The sequence below is a fragment of the Myripristis murdjan genome, chromosome 5 (assembly GCF_902150065.1).
Source record: "Myripristis murdjan chromosome 5, fMyrMur1.1, whole genome shotgun sequence".
Taxonomy (NCBI): Eukaryota; Metazoa; Chordata; class Actinopteri; order Holocentriformes; family Holocentridae; genus Myripristis; species Myripristis murdjan.
Window position 1 is genome coordinate 33,260,578 of NC_043984.1, and position 20,824 is coordinate 33,281,401.

Genomic DNA, 20,824 nt, shown 5'->3' on the forward strand with positions numbered 1-20,824 from the left:
GCGCAAATGTGAATGCAAGCTCTTCACCCACACCAGCTGTTTATATATATATATATATATATATATATGTATATATATATATATATATATATATATATATATATATATATATATTTTTTTTTTTTTTTTTTTTTTTTTTTTTTTTTTAACATGGCACACATGTAAAGTGACTCCTGCAGGTCCACTGTTGGTCCAGTTTACACTGATTTTTTTTCTACACTGGGGAAATAAAAGCAATGTGATGGTGGAGAGAGGGATTTAAAAATGGCGACAACAGCAGAACATGTGCTTTACGTGACGCTCCATCACTGCCACAAACAGTTTTGCAAACGTAGTATGAATCAATTTTCTCCTCAAAATCTGCCACAACTGCCATTTGTTTCCACCGGAGCAAACCAAATTACGACTTCCTCTCTGTTGGTAATGCTCTTTCCCAGCAGTTTTCTTTCAGCGCCCCCCACCTGAAACATGTGACACTACAGCAGATGGTTTTGTATCGCATTACAAATTTTCGGCTGCACATTTTGCCTCACAAGAACACAAGGAACAGCCTTCGTGTTTGCGTTACGCCTTTGCTAAACACTCCCTCTGTAGACAAAGTCACAGTAAAGTGTGTCGAAGCCAATGTGGAAGTATTTTCAGTTGTAGCTCCTACTTACGGCCAGCAGATGGCGTCAATACAGCCTGAAAAAGAGAGTCAGAAAGAATGGAAATTAATGGGAAAAAACTGTATTTTCACTTGATTTTTTTTTTTTTTTTTTTTACTTCAGTAGCCTTAACACTGTCCTCCTAATGTTATACTAATAATATTTCAAATAACTTCCTATTTATAGCACTTATTTAACACAGTTACAAAGTGCCGTGCATACATAAAATAAAACAGATAATGAAAGACATGAAAAAGATTTTTTTAAAAAAAGATCAATAAGTTCAAGGGTTAAAGTCTCGGTGTCTAGTTTCTACCTAAACGTTGCTTGATGTTCATCTCAAATTTAAGGTTCCAGTTAAACTATCCTATGCATGACTATATGAACAACATTTGGAATACGCCCCCTAGTGTCAGTCTTCAGAACTACTCAGTACATGGTGCATACTTCACTCTCCACCTGCAGTTCCTCTGCTGACGGCTGCAGAAGTCAATATTGCCTTAGAACTAATGAAATGGTTTTAACTGAAAACACACAAAGACACACACACACACACACACACACACACACACACACACACACACAGAGAGAGAGAGAGAGAGAGAGAGAGAGAGAGAGAGAGAGAGAGAGAGAGAGAGAGAGAGAGAGAGAGATGCAAAATCAATTTACACATTAGTAAGTGACAGCAAGTCATTCAGTGTGTAAATTGATGTTACACATGGCACTAAATTTTCAAATTCAGCAAACAATAACACTTTAACATATTTTGTTCATTCTCTGCTGAGCTCTCTCTAAAAACAACATAGCTTCATCGGTTCATGTCGAATGTTGGAGTAAATGTGCGCTTCCATGAAGTTCCACCAGCTACAGTTTTTATTTTATTTTATTTTATGTTCTTATTTACTTTTTTTTTAATTATTATTATTATTATTATTATTTATTGAAGTCGAGCTTTCTCGCAGTAACGTTGCTCCCGCTGCAGTAGAGTGTCAGTAAAGTGACAGTAAATTCCTGCTTCAGCGGGATATTTTCGTCCTTTTCATTCACTGCTCTCTGTCATTAAATGTCTCTATAGCTCCGCCCCGCCGGGCCGCCGCGGCTTCGCCACATAGCAACCCAGCGACGAGCCGCAGCTGCGTCAAGCGCGCCAGAGTAAGCCCTGGCCGGAAATTTGTGTCAACCTTCAGAATAAAACGCTAAAAAAAAAAAAAAAAACTGACCTGGGGGAAAAAAATGACACGATTGTTGGTGTCAATAAATACATAAGTAGATAACATATGAAACACATGTTTAATAAATGAGCTTTCACACTGCTTTCAAATACTTTCTTGTACTTAAAAAGACTCTGCTAAACAGTTTTGGGTGAAACTTTGCAAGATTTGAGAATAAAAACAAACAAACATGCAAAAAGGCAAAGACATAACTTAAGCACACAAATGCAGCTTTTTAATTCACGTTGTTCACATTCACTTTCAAAATATCATAATAATATATAAAAGCCTTTAATAAAAACATGATAAATAAGATTAATGTTTAATGTTGAAGAATAAAAGACCAATAACATTGTAAATTGTAAAGTAGGCATAGTTTTTCTCCATGAAGTGTGAACTGTACTGACTGTATTTCACATCAGTGTAATGTTATTTGTGTGTCTCTGGATACGACCTGGGGCCTATTCCATCAAGCTGGCTAACGGGATAGCCTGGCTTATTTCGATGAGTCTCGCTAATTTAAGTGAGAGTTCCGTTCCATCAAAGTGGCTTGTATAAGCTGCAGCTCAATAACCATGGCAACTTAGTCAGCAGAACTAGCCTGCTCCGTGGCAGGCTTACAGCCAAGCTTAGCTCAGCTGCGTGTCAGTGAATGTCCGACGGACGCAAACAGACCCCCAAATGACACAAATAACACCATGTCCGTGTTCGGAAATATAAATTCAGACTTAGCCTATTTCCCACAATGTGACCAAGCATGAATGTACGTGTTTACTTAATAAAAATAAACCTAATGAAAATCATGTGTTATCACTGTCAGTCTCCGAAATCAACCGAATAAACAATCAATTACTCAATCAAATTTTATTCATATAGCACAAGTCATAAATCAAATGCAACAACAAGCGTTGAACATAAAAGGGTTGAAAAGAACATGAGGTTAAATAAAAAAAGACGTCTTATTTTATTTCCCACCTGCAATTTGCAATGATCCGCCTCTATTCTGCCCGAAGCCAAGAGGTGAGTTGACACAGGTGAGGGACGTTTACAAGAACACATATTTCAGTTAATCCCAATTGGATTCATGGTCGTCCCACTTTTTGAATGATCCCTTTATATTTGGATTTTTACATGTAGCCTACCTATAATTTCATATATAGGCTAATATAAATTCCTAAGTTTTGAAATCATTTAGCCTATTAACCATTAAAAAAACAAACAAACAAAAAAAAAAACAACTCAATAATCATCATTTTGTTCAAGCTGTGAAGACAAAGAATGAAAGCATTAAATACAGTCCAAACCATGGCTTTCTGTTGTGTTTAAATTTATAGGCTACTTAGCCTACTTCCAGTTTTTTGATTTCCATATCCCGACGGTGTCACGCCGGTCAACAATCCTGCTTCCGGCGCCCCCCTGGCCACTAGCGGCGCCCCTCCAGCAGATGGCGCCCTAGGCAATTGCCTGTACCGCCTATGCCAAAAGCCGGCCCTGTTTGTGATGATTTCCCTATATTCTTCATATAGTTCCATCAGCAGTGTCTGCTCCGCCGCTGAAAATGTCGAGGCTCTCCTTTTCCCCTCATTTTGAGGCAGTTGTATCTTCGTTTCGACAATCGACTGTTCTGGGCTGCTTATGTTCCCCGTGAACGCGCGCACTTGAGGCTTGTTCAAACGTGGCTAGAATTAGCGTTGACCTGACGCGGCTGAATCGCGTTAGTGGAACGGGTTGAGGCTTTAGTGAAAGTTGACGCTAATTCAAGTCAGGCTATATCACGTAAGCGCAGCTTTCTTTAGCTGCTTTCATGGAATAGCCCCCTGCTGCTAAATCCCTACAGAGGAAAATGTCAAGCTCCACTGAAGAGAAATGAGGTGTAACAGCTAAAACTGGGTTCTGGAAAGATGCGCCAAACTTGCATGCAAAATCTGATTTATTTGATTATTTAGCCTACAGCTTTTATCAACAGACAACTTTGAACACAAAACAACTGAATAACAAACATTAAGCCCTTATCTTTATGTTTTCTTTGAAAATAAAGTTATTTCATCATTTTCTGTTTTCATGCCATTGCAACAGTTACAGCGTCTGGCAAATATTTGGTATCCATGGGTGGGTATGGCTGCTGGTGCCCGTTGCACAAAAGTAGGATTAAGACATCCGGGATAAGTGACTGAGCCGAGCTCAACGAATCCAAAACACGAGCGTCCAGGCTCAATTGGTTGCACAAAGGCCAAGCCAGGATCAGCAGACACGGATTCATCAAGCCAGCTGAAACCTATCCTGGATAAGTGCGCGCACGCGGCTTCCTCAGTAGACCCCGCCATCGATCACAGATTCACCGATTCACCGTAGCAGCGAGAGCAGCGTATTTCTCCCCCTCTGAGGCAGAAATCCTTATGGAGGCTTACGAGGAGGTGAAAAATCAAATAAAAAAGAAGGGCAGCACGGCCACTGTTATCAAACAACGAGAGAAAGCGTGGAAAAGTACTGCAGACCGCCTGAATGCGTAAGTAGTGCGCAAATACACACTCACTGTTCCGCTGAAACCATCACAATTACAATCCAAATAGTTAATTAACATCTCCGAAAACGTAGCTGTACTCTGATTATTAATCAGTTGAAATTGTAAGTGAAATTTACTGCAGATGTGAGTGAAATTGTGTAAATGTAACTCCTTCAGACTGTATAACAATTTGATAAATAGATGAGCTCACTGACTGAATTGAATTTCACTTTAGGATAAATAAAGTTCCTCTTATGTTATCCTTATATTTGCCCCTCATGCTCCCCTGCATGCACATCAAGATAAAATCCCCCTCAGGTGCCCATGAGGTGGGTTTTGTGAATAGGAAATCCTTTCACAGCATTATGTTCAGGTGAACATGACTTTTTGATATTGTCAATTAATGAACACTGCTTGTGATGTCAGTTGATTGGTTTAATAGTCTTCATCTTATAATTTCAGATGGTCTGCAATGCTGACTGTCTGATCAGCAATGTTGTGGCAAAGTGGCCTGGCTCAGTCCATGACTCCCAAGTCTTTCAGACCTCTGGAATCTATCAGCGCCTATCACAAGGTGAGCCACACAACCTCTATTAATAACCACTTTTTACATCATGGCTGTGTCAAGAATGTCACTCTATTTATGAGCTTGTGATGACGAGATTTTGTATTGACAGGTGAATTCTCTGGTATGTTGCTAGGGGACAGGGGGTATGCCTGCCAGCCTTTTCTCCTGACACCACAGACCCCCAGGGAGCACAGCAGGCCTACAGTCCTGCCCATGCCAGGACAAGGGCCAGGACTGAAATGACCTTTGGCCTCCTGAAGGCACGCTTTTCACTGTCCTCAGGACTTAAGGGTCAGCCCTTTGAGGGCATGTGACATCACTGTGGCCTGTGCTGTCCTCCACAGTGTGGCCTGCCTGAGGAAGGAGAGGGCCCCCAGAGTGCCATCACACAGACTGGGACAATCCTGCATCTTCCCTGATGACGACAGTGGTCGGCTGCTCAGGGACCAATATGTGTTAAATTATTTTAGTTAACATGCATGCTTTAAATTTAAGTTAAATATGTCCTGCAGTGGCAGAGATGCATGCTGTGAATTTCAGTTAAATATGGCCTGCATTGGCAGAGGAATTAAAAAAAAAAAGAATGCTTAATTGTATTGAAACTGATTTGGCCTCTTATGTCGTTTGTGCTGTATACTGTGTGTATACAAGCTTGCTACTGCATCCATTCATTTGTCTGTTCATTTGTTGTGTATGGATTTGTCCTGCATTTATTTCAGTGTGCACACATGCAGGGTGTATTACATACAGACCTTTGAATGTGTCTTTATTCTTGTATTGTATAATATGCTTTGATTCTGTGCTTTCTATCATGTAGAGTCACTGTGTGAAGGAGCTGATTGTTTACCTGCTTTGATTTGTCCTTATTCAATAAAGGAATGTCATGTTACTCTTTGATGTGTATTTATATTTATATGGGATGTGTATTTTATAGTCTATGGGAAACTGTAAATTATCTAATATTGCAACATCTAAAATCATCAAATTAATGATCACAAATGTTTAAATGACAGGGGGTCTAGTTTCGACACTTTCCTAAAATAATCGCCTAAGTCTTTTTTTTTTTTTTTTTTTTTTGTCAAAAATGAGTTTTTTGCCTAAATCATCTCCTCTTGATGCTGGCCACCTCTGGTGAAATCACCAGCATCAGAACAGGTCATGCCATTCTACCCCTGAAGTATAACTGCCTAAATCACTTGTGTGCAAAAACTGTGACTTTGGTAGTTTTATTTTTGCCTAAGGCAAAAAAAAAAAAAAAAAAAAACGTTTTTAGGCTATTTTAAGCATTTCAAGATGGCAGCGGTATCAAGAAGAAAGAAAATTTTCTCTGCCAGTGAAGTTATTTCAATGATCCAGGGCTCATCCTCAATTGGTAAGTGATGAGGTTTAGTATAACTTTGGCATATAACATATTACAATTGCCTAAGTCAACAAAGGCATGTTCAGAAATTTGCCTAAGTCATTTATTTCTGTTATGTTACATAATTGACTGACATTGTTTTTAGTATGTCAGTAGTCATCTTTTTTTATATAACATTTTTGAGTGAAATTATCAATAAATATCATAGTTAATTTTTGGTGAATTTTTTTGTGTCTCTTGAAAAACCTGAAAAAATGACTTAGGCGATTATTTTAGGAAGGTGACGATGTGATAACAATGCGTAGTGGGCAGTAGAATAACGTTTAGTTTCCGTTTGTGGTGACTGCTGACTGAGATAAGGGATAAGATTAAATAAATCCTGGAACTTAGCCTGGTCTGGAGCAGGCTAGCTCCACAGAATACATCTCCATGGTAACTTATATCAAAACATATCCTGCTATCCACTATCCTACTTTTGTGCAACCGGATCAAGGATAAGTTAATCCAGGATAACCAAGATATCCCGGCTTAATCCCTTATCCTAGTTTTGTGCAACAGGCCTCTGAGATGTGTTGTGAAAAAAACAAACAAAACAAAAAAAACAAACAAAAAAAAAAAAAACATTGTATTGAATTGTATTTACTGTGGGCTAGTCTTTATTTTTATCTTAGGGTATTTTTTGTTTTGCTTGGACAGATACATGTTATCAAGAAACAAGATTTAATGAGAAAAATCTGAAGTTATTTAAGACACAAGAGAAAAAAGGGTGATGGGCAACGACAACAACAACTTTCATACTGTGTTAAATGTTTTACCCATATCTATCTATCTATCTATCTATCTATCTATCTATCTGTCTGTCTATCTATCTATCTATCTATCTATCTATCTATCAGTCAATCGGTCTGTTTCCAAAACTGATCTCCAGTTGGCAGGGAAGCATCTGACTCCCATTTAAATGCAATAATTAATTACATCATTATTATCATAATTGCTGTTGTTTCGTAAAAGTGAGCATATTTCAGTGGTGTACTCCGTGTGAATAAACAATTTTTCAAAACATTGTTATTAACACAGATATGTCATAATCACTCTCTGTCTGAGTAAGTTTTACATTACTGCCACTGTTCTGCAAGTCATTACAATGCTGTGATCCAAACATTTAGCAAATCTAAATTTCAACTCAGTATGATTGTGTTGAAAATTTTGCTTCCAATTCAATTTCAATTTAATTTAGATAGATAGATAGATAGATACTTTATTCATCCCGCAGGAAATTCGTAGTTTTTCAGCAGTATCCACAGATTACAGATTAAATAAATAAATAAAAAAAGATTAAAAATAAATAAATAAATAAATAAATAAAGAATAGGATCTAAGTACAACAGAATAAGATCTGAGTACAACAGAATAAGATCTAAAATGTGCAACAAAAAAACAGAAAAAACAGATTTAATCAGATTGAATATGAGTATTTAATTTAATTTAATTTAATTTAATTTAATTTAATTTAATTTAATTTAATTTAATTTAATTTAATTTAATCAACAAAGTTTCACCTAATCCACTCCAACATTGTCAGGCTTTTATTTTGTAAAGTGACGTCCAGGGGTGACGTGCTTTCTTCTGCGCAGCTTGACGTCGCTCGCGCTCCGCTCCGCTCCGCTCACTGCTGGACTCCCATTGAAGAAAGTGGAGGAAAAACGGCCGCGTTGCCCGTTGAAACTCACGGAGAAGCCGCGTCCAATCTGTCGGATACACGTCGGAAAGAGACGGGGGAAGATTTAAAACCCGAGCCGGGCAGCGGACACGAGCGATACGGCTTTATTTTGAGCGAATTAGCGTAACGGGACCGAGGTGTGTGTGTGTATCTATCTGTGTGTGTGTGTGTGTGTGTGTGTTTTCGGTTGGGAAGGCAGAGCCAGTCACAGGTTGCTAGCGGAGTTAGCTCGCCAAGTTAGCTCCGCAGCCGCTGTTTTTTCCTGAAGTCACGGACCAGCCGGAACTAAAAGCAGCTAAAAAAAATCAGTGCCAGACATTTTCCAGGCTGTGTGCCGCATGATTCAGCCATGATGATGTGTTTTTTCGGACGTCTATCAAGTTGGCCGGCTGGTAGCATCGGCTGACTAAGCTGAACGTTAGTTGGAGCCAGGTTTGGGTGAGAGACTATCCGCTTGAACTGACTTTCTCTCTCTCTCTCCCTCTCTGTCCGACCTGGATTTTACTTGTGCTTTTTTAAAAACTGTTTTCCCTCTCCGCCGCTGTTTTGGACTGGACTTTGCCCTCCGGGTGTTGTAACTCGGCCCCCCTCTCAAAGAGCCTGTGCTGATTCTTGTGCCGGAGTATTTCATAACTTGGTTGGGAGACTTTTTCAACTGTTTTGTGTGTTGGGAAGCTTTTTTTTTCCGGAGCCTGTGGAAAAATGGATGCGGGTATAGAGAAGGAATGCAGCGCCTTGGGAGGGCTCTTCCAGCTCATCATGAACGACATGAAGGCAAGAAAAATTCATAAATCTTTTTTTTTATTTATTTTAATTTGTAATTTTCTTTATTCTATATTTGATAATTTTTTACAATTTGTTTTCAAATGCTTTTTCATTATCTGCGCTTTATCTTAACTTTATTTTCACATGATCACTTGTTAAAATTTAATTTAATAACAAAGTATATTTTTAATTTTCATTTAGTTTTTAAGATTCAATTTAAAACCTGACTTTATTATTTTATTGTTTTCAGGTAATTGTTTCTATGTTGTTTTGCTTTTTATTTTATCATTATCTGGTTTATGTTGAAGTCTGTTTGTGCTTTATGTTTTCTTTTTCTTGTCATAAATCTCTGCTTCAGAGACCGGATTAGATTAGATCAACAACATCCCAAAGTGGTAGTTAAACAAGAAGACTCGGTGGGATTCAATACATTTCTACTAGAAGTAAAGGAAGAGTTCTTGGTGGTGTGTTTCCCATTCATTTCTAATGGGAGATTCATGTTTTGCTGTGTTTTTCCCCCCCTGCATCATGGATTCCTTCTAATCCCATATTTCAAACAGACTACTAGATGTGGAAAGAAGGACAGGCTTTAAAACAGAGAAGAATGGTGAAGTGTAATGTAAAAATGCAAATCTGAAGCCCTGTATCTTATGAACAACTGTTTAAATTGATTATTAGGGCTAATGATGTTGACTGGGTATTGAATTAGAGGAGTGTAAAAAGAGAGGGGAGGATTTAGGAGGTGTGTGTGTGTGTGTGTGTGTGTGTGGGAGGGGGGGTGTCTGTACCAGTTGTGTGCTCTTTGATGTTTGTTGAGCAAGCTGCCCTTTGCTGTCTGTCTGTCTGTGAGGCGTTCATGGACCTCCAGGGGGCCTTCAGGGTCACCCAAGGACTCCCCCGGAAAATCAAGACTCTTTTCATCACAGCTTTTCTTTTTTAATTATTATTATTTGATGAGCCCATTCATCTTACTCTTTTAATGTGGCGTGTGTCTTGAGTATACATTTTAACAAAGTTTTTGGTTGCTCATTCATTCCTCATATCGTAAGCCTCTTGTGCTTTTGTGTGTGAAATCATTTTGTAAGAGGAGGTGTGTGAACTTTTCCAGCTGATGTCTCAGTTTGGACTCTAACCTGTCCAGTTTATTCCTGCTGGCTGACAGATTGAGAGAGAGAGAGAAGTGGTTGGAGCGAAATAAGTGAAATAATGACACATTCATCACATATGACTGTGAGTGTGTGTGTGTGTGTAAAACTGCTTCCATTGGAAATGAATTGCGTGTTACGGTCCTTTAAAGTTACCAAGCACTTCCTCCCTGCTAAACTACGACAGTTTGTAGCATGTAAGAGGTTTATATTCGGTCAGAGGTCTGTTTGAGGATGCTGGGTTTGCTCGTTGGCAGATGTTGACTGGAGGAGTCAGGTTAACAGAAGAAACAGTCCTTGCTAACCTCGTCGCTAATGTCACGTTTCAGTTGCGTTTTGACAGCTGTCTGAGCGCTCGTGCAACACAGCACGACACACACATTCAAATGTGCACAGTCATATTAGTCATTTCTGTTTTCAGGCTACAGCTGCAGCACGACACATCTGTGGCACACCTTATGGCCCTGTTCTGACTTCTTACCTTAGCAAACAAATACAATCGCCTTTGTTACGCCTGCCACTACCTGACTGATGTTTTATTGGTTGACACCTCCCCAAGATAAATCCCACATTACACAACCTTCTTTCACCTGGAGGAATTTCCTCTCCAAACTACATTTTGTTACAAAAACATTGGAAATGATGCAACACCGTGCTTTTTTTTCTTCCTAAAGAGTTTGCGCTGATTCACGGTGAAAAAACAAGGAGATAGAAATAAAGAAATATGGAGCACTCCTCCCCTGGGTGTCCCGTGCTCTCATTGGCTGTAGCTCATTGCTGTCCTCAGTGCCAGTCAGAGCTCTTTTCATTCTACAGGATCTGGACCCGGCCAGGTCCAGGCGTTTAGCTTGACAGATAACTCTCAGACGTCTCTCCGTTCATGTCTTTGAACGAGTCATAGTGTGAGTGTTCGTTACACTAATGCAGCCTTTAAAACATTTGCATGATATCACCATATTACCATATCCAAAACCTCACACCAGATCTAGTCTCACATCATGGTGTTAATATAATATCGATATATCACCCTGCTGTAAGAGAGGAACTGTGCCGGCTCTGTAAATGCTGTTAGATTGTGCCTTTAAACATCCAGTCAGTGTTAGTGTGAGTGTGTCAGCTGTTCTCTGGAGGTCAAACAGGACACACAGCCGCCTCCTCCTCCTCCTCCTCCGCTGTCTACTCTCCCCTCTCTCTCTTGTCGAACACATCCCTCTCTCTCTCTTTCTCCTTCTCCCTTTCTCCCTCTCGTTCCGTCTCATTATAATAATCTCTCTCTCTGTCTTGCTCATGTTTTCTTACATCTGGTGAAGAGGATTTGTAGACAAGTGCATCGCTGTGGCTCCACATTACTGCATTTAAGAATCAGGAAATGATCGGAAAATTTCAGCTTCTGAGATTTGGGTATTGCACTTGGCCCTCATGCAGTTTTGAAAATATTTTCAATATTGGCACCTGGACAGAGAATGTTAATAATATTATATTCAGGCCTAATAGGATCAGCAATAAGTGGCTAAACAGCTATGTTGCTAATTGATTAATCTGTTTCAGTGTCAAATGGAACGCTTTATTTTCAAAGACTGTTGGTACACATTTCACAATGCTTTCCGTCAATTAATAAGATGGACAAATAGTCATTATAATAAACATTAGACATCATTTTTTGTACATGTTAGTGCCTTTTTGATTTCACTCTGCTTTCACCACTTTCCCAAACAGAATCAGCTGAATCGCTCCCTGATGTTGGCATTTTCTCTCTGGATCGTGACGAATCAGAGAGAAAACACGAGCCCCCTCCTATACCGTCGCAGTGGGAAACTTCAGAGAGAGTTAAATAGTCCCAGAGTCTGGTTCAGGCCAGACAACACGCTCATTCCGAATTTACATAATGTGGGTGGTGTGTGCGTGCCCTGGTGGGACTGAATATCAATATGTGACTTTAAAACTTGACATGAAATGACACTTGACTGCAAAACAAACTAATAATTAGTTGGCCATGAACATCAGTGGAGAATACATTATCAGTGTTTATGTGAACTGTAAAATCTGTCTAACTCAACATTAGCCAGTTAAATTTACCTTCTTACTTGTTCTCCAGTATCATAATCCTCTCCTCTGCCTTGTTTGTCCGCCTGAGGTGAAAATGGACCCAGCCTTATAAATATGAAAGTCTGTGAGTTACTGACTGACTGATGAACCAATGCACCTTGATCAATGGTGTACCTTGATCAGGCAGCGGTGGAGTATCGTCACTTCCTGTATCAGTTTCTTCAAATTAAAAGCCCTCTAGGTGCTCTAGCTGTGCTGTGTTCTAGCTTTTGACCTAGTATTGTTTAATTGGTCATTATGACTTAAGGCTTAGTTATACCGTGTGGACGAGTACACGGATAGCTGTAGACACCATGGAGGTGTAGTAGTTGTGTATACTTCTTTCTGGAGACCAGGAGGGGGTGTATTCCATACACAGGCAGGGGATTGCAATTGGAGCTCTTGCAGCTGGGCGAAGCGTAGTGGCAGTGTGGCCGCCACTTTGATGGTTTGGGCTGCACGCTGACAGGTTCATGCGGACTTTTGCGGACTTTTTAGGAGATTTGCATCATGCCCTAATGGACGCTCATACACTCACAGATGCAGGAAGTATAACACAAGCCTTAGAGAGTGGTTGACATCCTGTCACTGCTCCAGTTGTTCACCCGCAAAGTGGAGACGACTGCTCATTTGAGTCTAGTCCGCATTTAATTAAATTCTGAAGCAGTGGAGTCTTTAGGTGTGTGTGTTTGTCTGTCAGGTTTGGCCGACCTCCCCCAAGACATAACACAGACGCTGGTTAGGAGAAGTTAGGAGAAGTTAGCTCACTAGTGCTGCCATCAGTTTGAGCCTAGCTAATGCTACAGAAACTACAGCGTAAAATACAAGCTGACAGTCTTCAATAGAATCTCTATATCATGAACTCACATTTTGTCAGCAGCTAGTTGCCATATCAATTATGTTTGTTCTGCTTGTTTGTAGCTCTTTTGGCTTTTATCATATAGTTCTCTGTTCTTGGAGACCAAAGTAGATCAACATCTCCATGGAGACATGACCCAAAAAAACATCTGATTTGTCAGCCTCTGACAAAAAAAAAAAAAAAAAAACCTTTGCAGTGAGAAATTCCAGACTTGTTGTGAAGGAATTCATAGAGATGCATCATTTTGTTTTCAAATCTCGTCCTGTTTCTCTAATGCTGAAAATTCAGACTTTGTGTGGATAGTTGATTTCTCCCTGTTTGGATTGTGGTTATGGTGCTCTACATCTGAATATTAGGCCCGAAAACCCTCCAGTACAGTTGAGGCTCTTTATATTCAGGTTTTCAGCGTCTTCAAAGATTTGCTGTCTTTAGTTTTTTCTGATGAGAAATCCTCGCTGCTGTCAGTCACTCTGACCTTCACTCTGATTGGACGGGGTGTTGTTGTCATGTTCACTCCAGCTGTCTGACATTTCAATGCTAACTGGAATCTGAACAATCAGCGGCTTCAGTGGAACCTGATGGAACTTGTGGTAAAATAAACTGTGTACGAACGAAGGGAGAGGTTTATTGGATCCTGTGTGTGTGTGTGTGTGTGTGTGTGTGTGTGTGTGTGTGTGTGTGTGTGTATGTGTGTGTGTGTGTGCGCATTGGTGGGGGGGGTTGCAGGGCTTGTAGCATCATATCCTGGTATATTACCAAATGTGGCAGAGATCCAATGGGGGCACTCCCGCCATCTGCCGCACACACACACACACACACACACATACACACACACACAGAAGTCATGTTTAATTAAGTGGAGAGTAGCTGTTCAGAAAAATATTCACCCCAGGCCATCATGCCACGCCTGTGAAGTGCTCTCTCTCTCTCTCTCTCTCTCACACACACATGCACACACGCACACACACACACACACACACACACACACACACACACACACACACACACACAGATTTTAGGTCATTATATGGTAAGATGCCCAAGATTTGATTTCAATCAGGATTGAACAGCTTGACAGAAAATAATATATAAAATATGAAATTGTGGTTGCATACAGTATTTAAAAAAATACATCATGTTTATCTTTGGAAAAAAATTCCACCCAGCAGGCCTCTGGTCGTGAAACCATAAATTCAGACGAGATGTTTAGGTGAAATATACCTGTCAGCCTGAATGACAGTGGAACTCAGAGGCTGCAGGTTTTCCCTGCTTCACTAAATTAAACTCTGCTGTCAACATTGTTAAGGGCTGCAACTATTTCAGTTGACTATTAATATGTTGATTAATTGAATGTCTTCAAGTTGGCTTCCTTAGCCTGACCAGCAGCCAAAAAAACAAAACAAAAAACAAATTATTAATATTATAACGGTATGAATGGAGGAGAGAAGGACAATTTCTGCATCTTTGAAATCTTTGTGAAGCTGGAATCAGACAGTAGTTATGGTTTTACATGATAAATGACTGAAATAATTAATTGATAAGCAAAGACTGAAATACATAATCAGAGACTGATATACAAAAAGTTACTTGTCAGTATGGTTGCTGAGCAGGGACAGTTTTCTTTGGCAGTCGTCTCATCTGTGATTGCTGAATACATACAGTCTGTAATGTCACATTTTGTGTATCATGATATATCAAATTTTGACATTTTGTCCCATCTGCAGCCTGCAGAGAAGAGAGGAGTCGTGCAGAAAACTGGCAGTAGTACAGCACTCTGCCTCCGTACAGACAGAGAGACAGACAGCTTATTGATTTCTGTCTCAGCTATATCAGGACTGACATTATGAGCCGGCGACCTTCTGCACTCCTCCTCCTCCATCTCTCTATCCTGTCAGGTTTAGCCACTCACCTCTCCACTCTCTATTATTATTTTCTCTCTTTCTCCTGCTGTCTCCTCCTCCATCATTTCTTTTCTTCACCCGTCCCTTTCTTTTCTCTCCCTCCCCTCTCTGCACTCTTCCTCCACTGTGGGTTGTGCATTATATTCTCTGTTAATTGTAGACTTCTGAGTAAAACGTCAATCAAAACAGCAGTTGACTTGCCTTCCTCCTTCCCCCCCGGGCAAAAATGACTGTATGTGTGAGAGAGAAAGAGTGAGAGATCTGCGTGTGTGTACATGTTTGGTGTGATGTGCTCATGTTGATCAGAGAGAGAACACAGTGGTGTAAGACTGTGGGCGGTGTGTCGGTATGCACTGGTAGAAATTATTGTCCTGGAAGAGAGTTACCAGGAGCACTTATCCTGCAGTTAATGGTTTAATTAAATGAAACTGGGCCGCTCTGTCCTGTATGCAGCTGATCAGTGTTATTAAGACGTCCGGGCTGCTTCAGTGCAGCACAGTGTGTGTTTATGTGTGTGCTGACGAGAGAGGAGAGTGTGTGTCCTGAAAAAACAGCGACACAACGCACATGAAATGACCGACTGATCTGAAATCTCTTGGGCTGTCCTGACCACCTTTTTTTTTTTTTTTTTTAAAGTAAATTACCTGGATAATCCCTCAGTTTTACGAACAGATACTCAGATGTTCACTCTAAATGAGTTGGCCTATAAATCCAAATGGGGCAATCACGGAGCGCGCACCAAACAACCGCACAGATTTCCCTAAGGACAGAGGTACTGTGCCAACGCGAGTTTCCAAAGCTTGCAATGAAACATACAGAGCCCTTCCGAATCATTTTTTGGGGCTCTGGAGCTTCTGTGGCTCTGGAGCTTCAACAGTGAATATTTGAAGCTTCGGCCTTACTTTCAGGTTTAAATTTTTTGTGCATGGTTCTCATTCTGCTGGCTGCTTTGTTGTTTTCTTACGTCATTCACTATGTAGCTCGCTCGTTTGGGTATTCTACTGTGGCCATGTTCATTCCAAACACGGGTGTGTTTTTTGGGTGACTTTATCCTCTGCAAGCCAACAGCCTACAGATCTGACACACACAGCACTGTAAATAATGCCGGAGCCTGACATTTCACTACTGTAAAAAATGACAAGTAATGCCATAAAAGAATTACTTGGTGCACACGTAGCCCCACTGAAACATTGAAAAAGTAGTGAGCAACAAATTGCTGCAAATGCCAGGACAGAAAAGTGGTGGCAAGACACTGAATTGTAGCTGTGCTTAGCCAAAATCTTTTTTTTTTTTGGTCTATTCTGTAAAAGGCTGCATTTTGACGAGGAAATGTACTGCCTGACAGAAGCTAGAGGACCACCCAAAATGTCCACATAACCCAAATTGTCACGAGAACAATGGTTTCACAATAGTTGGTCCTCATACACACACACACACACACTCTCTCTCTCTCTCTCTCCACACTTGTAAACAATGGTTAGGTGTCCTGTGCTGTTTTATAATCATTATTATATCATAGACTTCTGTCTGTATATAACCAGCCCGATGTGTGCAGACAGTAAAATACAGAGGAGCTATGTGCACTGGAGCAGTGACCACACACACACACACACACACACACACACACGCACACATGCAGTCATACTGTGATGTGAGTAAAGCTTTAGTCACATCCCTGGTAGTGTACTGTATACTTTCTGGTAGACAAAGGTGTGTATGTGTGTGTATGTGTATATGTGTGTGTGTGTGTGTGTGTGTGTGTGTGTGTGTGTGTGTGTGTGTGTGTGTGTGTGTGTGTGTAATGGGAGCGGTTGATTTCAGAGAAGTCCAAACCATTGCAGTGCTGACAGAAAAATAGGCAGCCTCGGGTTAATATGGGTGTGGACACACAAACACATACACACACACACACACACACACACACACACACACACACACACACACACACACACACACAGACACAAAGGTAAAGGTGTTATTTCGAGGTCTTTGTTGCAAAGGAGGGAAGAGAGGAATGAAGGAGGAGAGAAAACAAACAAGTAGAGAAAGAGCAATTAGATGTGGACAAGTGTGTGTGTGTGTGTGTGTGTGTGTGTGTGTGTTTGGAGGGAAAGGTGTGGAGAGGAGGTGGGACATGAGTCAGCAGGTAGAGATTGGTGATGGGTGTGTATGTGGCAGAGAGAAAGATTTGATATGGCATTATGGATGAGTGCAGTTCAATGGGAGATGTGGATTATCCAACAAACAAACACACACACACACACACGCACGCACATGCACCGGTATTAACTTGTGACTGAGGCTGCGTTTTTATCAGTTCACTAAAATGGACTCTCTTCTAGATCTGGATTGCTGTCAGTAAGAATGTATTGATAAGAATACTGGTTCCCGTTGTCGATACAAATACAAAATAATACCTGCACGAAAAAATAAAAAATAAATCAATACTGCAACATACACTTGCTCTTGTGATATGTTATTGATAAACTTGTGCCAAAGATCTGTATCTGAGTTATCAACGTAATTTGCACAGATGCACATTGTGTTACTATGAGGCGTATTTATGTCTGCCTTTAGATATTTCATTTGGACATGATTGATTCCTGCTTATTTCAAAATTATTTTGCCTTTTCCAGGGTACTTTTTCTTCCTCAGTTACAGATATCTTAATGTATTGTAGCTTAATGCAGAATTGCCTGTATTGTGATAACATCATTATGTGGGAAAAATATCATGATGGTATCATCATATGGTATCATGTCACAAGTGATTCCCACTTCTGCCTGTAATTATGTATCATGTATCACTTGATTTCTCACCAACCAACCACAGCAAACGTTATTTGGCACATTTTATTCCATCAGATGCAATGCAATGTGCTTTACAGTTAAACAAAACAACTTTAAAGAGATGAAGAAGAAGGAAAAAAAAGACAATAAAACCCAACCACCTCTACAGTTTTGATGCCAATAAAATTGATTGCATTTTAAGCAAATTGAACTTCAGTGTAGTGTTGGGTTGTATGATTCCCAGGGTGTGATATGAGTACAGATGGTGGTGAAATATCAATGTCCCAGTACCCTTTTTTGTTAGAAGAACATCCCTTGTTGTTTAATATTTGAATTGGAAAGTAGATCCGGCAGGTGGTGTCTGCAGGAAACTTTCCCACGGTAACCTTGCACTAAGAAGAAACAACCTGAGAGTAATTTGTAAATATTTGTTTTTTGTCTCCGTGTGTAATCAGAAGCACTTCTGAAAGTACTGTCAGTTTGATACTCTGGAGTTTTTCTGTTTCTTCTGGGTTTGATTCAGTGATTATCATCTGTGTTTATGAATAGAAATGTCTGTTCTATACCTTAATTTCTATGTATTACTCACTTGTTTAAGAGACTGTAATTCACTCCTCTGTGCACCAGTAAGATGCAGCATTAGTTTAGATCTTGTGGGCATGATTGGTTTTGCCCTCTTTTTTGGTGTTTGCCATTAAAGAACCACTACCTGGTACCCAGTCCTGCTCCAAGAATTGGTACTTTTATGGCACTGATGAGTTGCAGCAGTGGACTTTATATGTAAATGTGTGTTTATGGATATTTAGAGCAAACAGCTGACTGACAGATACATGATAAAAGTCAGGAATAGGCAAGGGAGATGGCAACAGATACACAAATAGTATGCAAATGAGTAGAGACAAATATAGTGAACACAGAGAGACAAAGTAACATGTGGAGATCAGCTGATGTTGACTTCCTTTTCCTCCATGGCAACCAGCACCAAAGTAACACACACACACACACACACACACAGAGGAGGCAACACTGACTGAGTCATAGAGTTGGGACATAATAGGCTTTCGTATATTAACACATAAAAATGCAGAATAATAACATTCACATATATAGCAATCTCATAAAGTCAGATTATATCAATAATTTAGGCCGAGATACAGATAAAACTTTATCCACAGAAAATCAGTTTCTTTCCATCGCAGAAATCCTGTTGCTTTTGTGTAGTAGCTCACTGTGAACAGCTTCAAACACACACAGATATCTGAACAAGCAGCCAGCAAACAATACGACAACAACTTCTAAAAAGCTCAGAAACAGGATAGAACAGTTTCTCAATGGTTTTTATGAATCGGAACAGCTAGGTTCTGCCAGCACACTGTCAGCTGTACCTGAAAGTAAGATGGACTTGTAGCAGTTTTTGGAGGTAGTTCAAAAGCAAAACTGGCGAAATTGAGTGAGCACAAGGTAGCATTTTTAAGGACTTGAGTATTATTACTGTTTTGCAAACTCTTAATAATTATAATTTATTATTATTATTATTATTATTTGCTTATTCCACTTTGCGAACTTTACTTTGTGCATTTTTATTTGTAGACTGCGCTGGTCAAAGCACTTTGATTTAAGTGACCTTAAACCGGCGTTTTGCTTATGTTTTTTATCATTGTAATGGACACACAAAAATTTCCTGCTTTCAAAAATGGTAAAAATGTAAGTTACAAATCAACAGTAAGTAAAATGCGCAAAACAATTTCATAGGGCCTTAAAAAAATTCAGTCAGCTGTTTGTGAGAAACAACAACCAGAGGAACAGGAGCTCAGTCCATGGAAAAGAGAGTGAGTTATTTGAGGATGATGACATAAGAGGGATGGATGCTCTTTTGTCTAATTGACAGAGTTCATAAAGAGCTCGTTATGTCTCAGATAACGAGCCGGCTGGTTGACCACACACTGCTGTTAGGACAGACACACACACACACACACACACACACACACACACTCCGCACCGAGCAAACCATTAACCTGATGTCAACACAGTCCGCCTCTCGCTGTGTCCAAGTCAACCAGTGTTCCTCAAACACACCACTGGCACTAAACAAACCTGCAACCGCTGTTTGAACAGTCTCTCTCTCTCTCTCTCTCTCTCTCTCTCTCTCTCGCCCTCTCTCTCCCTCAGCTCGTCTGTCCAGCTCAGCAGCTCTGTCGCCATGACTGCTTATCACTGCATCGCCAAAGCACTTAACACAATGTCACTTTCCTCATTCCAGTGTTTCCTCTGTCATTTTACTAGAGCTGTGTTGCTTTAGGCAATAATTCCAGTTTAGTCCCATATCTGTCACTCTTTGGGTCTAAGTAATGTTTAAAGTTGAGGTTCTAGTGCTGAAAATGTTATCAATTACTATATAATCATTACTGCTAAACCACCTGGGCTACACATTGTTTAGTTTTACATAACATTAAGCTTATATTTTCTCTTGCAGTTGTGGTAATTTCCTCGTTGTGGTTGATAATAAGCATAATAACACTGCTTAATTCAGATATTCAGATGATAATTTATTTGGTGTAGAAAACACACACCATCATACCACTGGCAATATCCAAAGTCAAGAGCACATAGTCATTACCATAGTGTCTCTCTCAAATTGGTTTCACTTCTGTTTTTACACCATGAGCACAGGTAGGTAGATTTAAAAGAGATAATCAATATTATATATTATATTTACCCTATAGGCCTAATATTAGAGGTACTTGGCCTCACATTTCACCTTTCTGGGTGTTTTCACACCTGCCTTGTTTAGTCTGATTGAATTAAACTCTGGTGCTTTTATCCCTTTCATTGAGTTCATTTGGGAATTTGGGAAACGAGCAAACACACTTGCACAAAACACCTCGACCGAGACCCCGAAGAGGAGGTGGTCTTTCTCGGTTACAAACAAATTCTGGAGTGGCTTATTTGTGGGGTTACTGTGAACCGACCAAAATTCATTCCAAACTACAGGAAGCAGTGTGCTTTTTGGGCTGAAGCAGCTCCTGTAGCTCAGGTGAGGTGAGTATCCTGAGCCTCACGCAGAGAGAATGGACATGCCGAAACTTCAGCTGATGCACTGCTTCAGTGAGACTCAGGCCGCGCCTTAAATGAAGTGCTCACGCAGGCTGTGTGGCTGCTACCAAGAGGTTCATGGCTCACACGTACTGGGCAGGTAGACTGTGTGGCAAAGTGATAAACAGGATGTAGTTCTACAGTAATAAACAGAATGTTTGGGCAGGCATCCACTTTC

General features: G+C 40.1%; 1 protein-coding gene across 2 annotated transcripts in view; it reads left to right on the forward strand.

Moving 5' to 3' along the window:
* Positions 1 to 7,928: 7,928 nt before the first annotated feature.
* The window catches only part of mtss1 (MTSS I-BAR domain containing 1), a 72,400-nt gene continuing 59,504 nt past the window's right edge, over positions 7,929 to 20,824 (forward strand). For both annotated transcript variants that reach the window (XM_030051181.1, XM_030051182.1), the window contains exon 1: positions 7,929 to 8,783. In XM_030051181.1, coding sequence (XP_029907041.1) covers positions 8,712 to 8,783 — 72 coding nt within the window. In that variant the 5' untranslated portion in view covers positions 7,929 to 8,711. The remainder of the gene's footprint in view (positions 8,784 to 20,824) is intronic.